This window comes from Rhinolophus hipposideros (genome assembly GCF_964194185.1).
Source record: "Rhinolophus hipposideros genome assembly, chromosome: X".
Taxonomy (NCBI): domain Eukaryota; kingdom Metazoa; phylum Chordata; class Mammalia; order Chiroptera; family Rhinolophidae; genus Rhinolophus; species Rhinolophus hipposideros.
In genome coordinates this window covers 111,161,891-111,166,796 of record NC_138046.1, presented here as the reverse complement: position 1 = coordinate 111,166,796, position 4,906 = coordinate 111,161,891, and the positions used below count along the sequence as shown (strand labels likewise).

At 39.4% G+C, this 4,906-nt stretch overlaps 1 protein-coding gene across 1 annotated transcript; it reads left to right on the top strand.

Moving 5' to 3' along the window:
* Nucleotides 1-1,688: 1,688 nt before the first annotated feature.
* On the top strand, nucleotides 1,689-3,572 carry LOC308495180 (putative ATP-dependent RNA helicase DDX53; the record flags this gene model as incomplete). Its single annotated transcript, XM_081043099.1, has 1 exon — nucleotides 1,689-3,572. One exon carries the CDS (start codon nucleotides 1,689-1,691, stop codon nucleotides 3,570-3,572), a length of 1,884 nt encoding a protein of 627 aa, XP_080899225.1.
* Between the last annotated feature and the right edge of the window lie 1,334 nt (nucleotides 3,573-4,906).

Genomic DNA, 4,906 nt, shown 5'->3' with positions numbered 1-4,906 from the left:
GGATGCTAAGCTTCCCAAGGTATTTGGCAAGACCCTTGTGTTTCTTCAAACAGCACGTTTCCAGAAAAATGCTGACATAGAGAAGGTTTTTCCCAGCGTGTCACAGACTTCTACCCAATATCTAATCACGTTCAAATTTTAATCAGCAACTTTGGCTGAATAGAAAAAGATGCCATGAACACTGGCAGAAGACTTAAAACTAGAGGATACTATGATAAATGAGACAATCAGCCTTAAAGTTATGTTTAATAGTCTGCTTCAATTGACCAAACTTAACAGGATGAATATAAAAGGATAAAAATATAGCCTACTTTTAGTTAGACAAAGAAAAAATAATCAACCATGTAAATACAGGATGATGAAGCGAATGGGCTAAAATGCCCATCACGTTCCACTGCGCAGCCCTGTGTCTTGAGTTCATAGGTAGAATTAGTAGAATTGTCATGCTTAGTGAAGAGGATCTAAATAGGAAAGGAAAGGCCGTTTCTGCAGATTTGTTTTGTTCAGTTCTAGGAGTATGTGTCGTATCATAAAAGGTCCTCAATGAACTATTCCCAGAGGAGAAGGAACAGGATGGTGTGCGTCTTGGAAACCATGTCATATCAAGAAGTGCTTTCAAAACCAGGAATGTTACCCTGAAGAACATAAACCTTAAGGGCATTTGACAGTGGTCCTTACATGTGCAAGGATACAAGGAAAATCAATCCTATTCAGTGTAACTTTGGAAGTCGGAAGAAGGATCTCAGGAAATAAGAGGTGGCATATTTCAGTTCAACACCATCTTTGTAAACATTAAACTGCCTCACAATGGAATGGACAGCCTTGAAGCAAAGTGAGCTAGATATCCATCTGCCCAGGTTGCTGCCAGGGTGACTTCTGCATTGCACCTGATAAATGACTTCTACGTAGCCTTCTAGTTCTAAGACCTGTAAATCCATGAAACCACAGGGAAGGGAAAAAATTAAGAGGCACTGAGAAAACTAGCAAACTATTGAAAACACTCCCTAAGGTATCTTACACCCCACTCTACCTCTCTTCTAACCAGCATCCCTGAAATAATACACAGAAACTGCCTGAACAAATGCTGGCATTTAGCCAAAGAATCAGTGCCAGAATGCCATCCCTAAGTGTGTATCTAGTGCACTTCTAATGGTATAATTTAAGTTACAGTAGAGGACGGGGAATTGATCAATCTATTTAGACCAAATATTATTACTCAAAAAACAATTACTGAAACAAACAAGTTGATTTTTAAAAATCCACTGCTTTTCCCTCCAATGGAAATAATTGGCTTATAAAAAGACTATGTGGATAAGTTCAAGGCCTGCGTCAAGTTTGCTCCCAAGCTGAGCCAGAACTAACAAGAGGTGAGTGATTGAGGCATCTGTGACACAAAAGTTGAGGAAACATAATCAGGGTCCCATATCACAGGCTCAGAGCCCCTGAGAGTGACTGTCACTTTAAGTTTTGCATCAGAGGTGCCTGCCTACCTCAGCCTTCACCCAGATCTGTGATTGGTCAGGCCATCAGAGCCCTTTCATGACACCACATCAGATTCCCTGGGTAACTGTCACATAGCTACCTACTGGCGATACGATCTGTTTGGTCAAGAAACGAAGAGAATGAGACTTAAGGCTACATCTTCTCCCAACCCGGGGTAAGATAGAAGCCTGCACCATTACACAGCAATGGCCGGGGCCCCAGAGTGGAGAAGGGCCGAGCCTAATCCAAGAGATCTCGGGTCTGGCAGGAATGGCAGGGGCGGCGTACGTGGGAGAGGCAGGAGCTGGAGAGGTTCCTCCAGCCACCTGGAGCCTAGGGCCTCCGCGCCCCAAGAACCACCTCTCTGCTTTAAATTAAAGAGCAGTATGATTGGTGTGGTGATTGGTCGTGGCGGGTCAAAGATAAAAGAGATCCAAGGTATGACAAAGACCAACATACAGATCATAAGAGGTGATTCTGAAGCAGAGGTAAAAATTTTTGGCCGCAAGGAAATGAAAGCAAAGGCCAAAGCAGCTATAGAAAGTCTTGTTAAAAAACAAGAAGAAACTTACAGTTCAGAATCCAGTGTTGCTAATGCTGCATCCCAATCCTCTGTTGAAAGAGACTTAAGTGCAGATAACGTTAGAGAACTTCGGCCATTGATAGATTGGGATCACGTTAAGGCAGAAGTTGTGGAGTGGGAGAAAAGAAAATGGGCAGATTTACCACCCATTAAGAAAAACTTTTACATAGAATCCCAGGCAACAAGCTCACTTTCTCAGGAACAGGTAGACACTTGGAGAAAGGAGAATTTCAATATAGTATGTGATGACTTGAAGGATGGTGAAAAACGTCCAATCCCCAACCCGATTCGTGAATTCCAAGACCCTTTTCAGCACTATCCTGAAGTGATGAAAAACATAGCAAAAGCAGGATTTCAAAAGCCAACGCCAATTCAATCACAGGCATGGCCAATTGTTTTACAAGGGATAGATCTTATAGGAATCGCACAGACTGGAACAGGCAAAACATTGTCTTATTTATTACCTGGGATTATTCATCTCAATTCTCAACCAATAGCTAGAGAACAAAGGAATGGACCTGGCATGCTGGTCCTCACACCGACTAGAGAATTAGCTCTTCAGGTGGAAGCTGAATGTTCTAAGTATTCATGTAAGGGTCTTAAAACTGTTTGTATCTATGGTGGTGGAAATAGAGAAAGACAAATAAAAGAGATTGCCAAAGGTGTCGACATCATTATTGCAACTCCTGGACGACTGAATGACCTGCAAATGAATAAACTCGTCAATCTGAGAAGCATAACCTACGTAGTCTTAGATGAGGCTGATAAAATGCTGGATTTGGGGTTCGAATGTCAGATAATGAAGATTTTATTAGATGTGCGCCCAGACCGGCAGACTGTTATGACAAGTGCAACTTGGCCAGAAACCATCCGTCACCTTGCACAATCTTATTTGAAAGAGCCTATGATTGTTTACGTTGGTACTCTGGATCTAGCTGCTGTAAATACAGTGAAGCAAAATATAATTGTTACCACAGAAGAAGCAAAACGATCTCTTCTACAAGAATTCCTACAGAGCATGCTGCCCAAAGACAAAGTCGTCGTGTTTGTCAGCAGAAAAATTGTTGCTGATGACTTATCCAGTGATTTAAGCATCCAAGGCATACCTGTACAATCACTGCATAGCAACAGAGAACAGAGTGATCGTGAGCAAGCATTAGAAGAGTTTAAAAGTGGATGTGTGAAAATATTGATTGCTACTGATTTAGCATCCCGAGGTCTCGATGTTGACGATGTCACACACATATATAATTATGACTTCCCACGGAATATTGAAGAATATGTACACAGAGTAGGGCGTACAGGAAGAGCAGGGAAGACCGGCGTATCTATTAGCCTTGTGACTCAAAATGATTGGAAGATTGCCCCGGAATTATTTAAAATTCTGGAAAAAGCAAATCAAAGTGTCCCAGAAGACCTTGTAACAATGATTGAACAACACAAGTTAGGCAAAGAAAAAAAGTACCCAGGAAAATATTCCAAAAACTCTCAAGGAAGACCCAAGTAGTCTGGTTGATGTCTACATTGAAAAGTTGTCCCTGGCTACTAGAAGATTCAAGACATGTTAAAGATATGCAGTATTCAAGATACATAAGGAAGTATCGGAAACATACCAGCAGTTTAAAGACATGTGACCAATTCTTAATACCACTAAGCTTTCAATATTGGGTCTGTTCCTTAATAAAATCGAATGTTATGAAAACGAGAGAGTGAGAGATTATGTGGGGAAGAAATAAATATGTATTGGTTAAAGTTTAGTCTGTAGCATAGCGTGCCGTGTCCTTCTGTGTCTTCCCTGAAAGACTTGGTAGAAGACAACAGGGGGGCTTTCCTTGCTTTAAAATAGTTGTACTGAATTGAAACATAGCTTTTATCAAACTATCCCACTCGAAATACTGTTTTCACCCAGTGCGGCGCAACAAATTTCCCCAAAATTCCTCCACTATCATTCCCTAACATTTTTTAAGTCATAAGAAGACAACAGCTAAATCTAAAAGATGCAAAATTCTATTTTTTTTTCCATATAAATGTGACTAACAGCAGGGTGTCTGACTCAGTGGGAATCAGATACTCATTCAGTCTCTTACTAACCATTGATTCCATATTGGAGGGAGGTCACTTGCCTTTAGAAACCTCACTTTCTTCACTAGCAAATTGCGATGATTGTATTAAGTAATTTTGGGATCCCTTTCACCTCTACATTCCATGATATTGTAACTAAAACTGTGTACCCCAGCTGTATATTAACACTTTATTTTCTAATCTAAGGGGAAAATCATATTATGTGTGACATATCGAACAATGAAACCCACCCTTTTAAATAACCTGAATATTTTATTTTGTGTGTGTTTTTTTTAATTGATTTTTGTAATGTGACTCGCAGGTTGTCTATTTTCTTTTCATCATATTTTATTTTTCAATTTGTCTTTAAAAGTTCTAAACCGCATATATATTCCTCAGGGGAAAAATTAACAGGAAAGAAAAATATACCTTTCATATTGGGAAAAACAGTAAAACAAATGATGCTTTTGCCATAGGAAACAATTTTAGTAAAACTCCTAATTTATAATCCTACCTCTTATGTTTTCTTTAGAAGAAATATGCATCTTCCCACATTGCTAGAAATATAATGATGTTTAATTTTTAAATTCAGTGTTTGTTTTTTTGATAACATTAGATTTATTCAAGCCTTAAAATTTCTGGCAAAATAAAAAAACTAATAATAACGCAACAATCTTTCTTCCCAGTATGCTTCAGTTGTGACCACAAGAAGTAAATTAGAACTTACCATATTTTGCCATGTTTAATGCACTCCCACGTATAATGCACACCCAGGTTTTG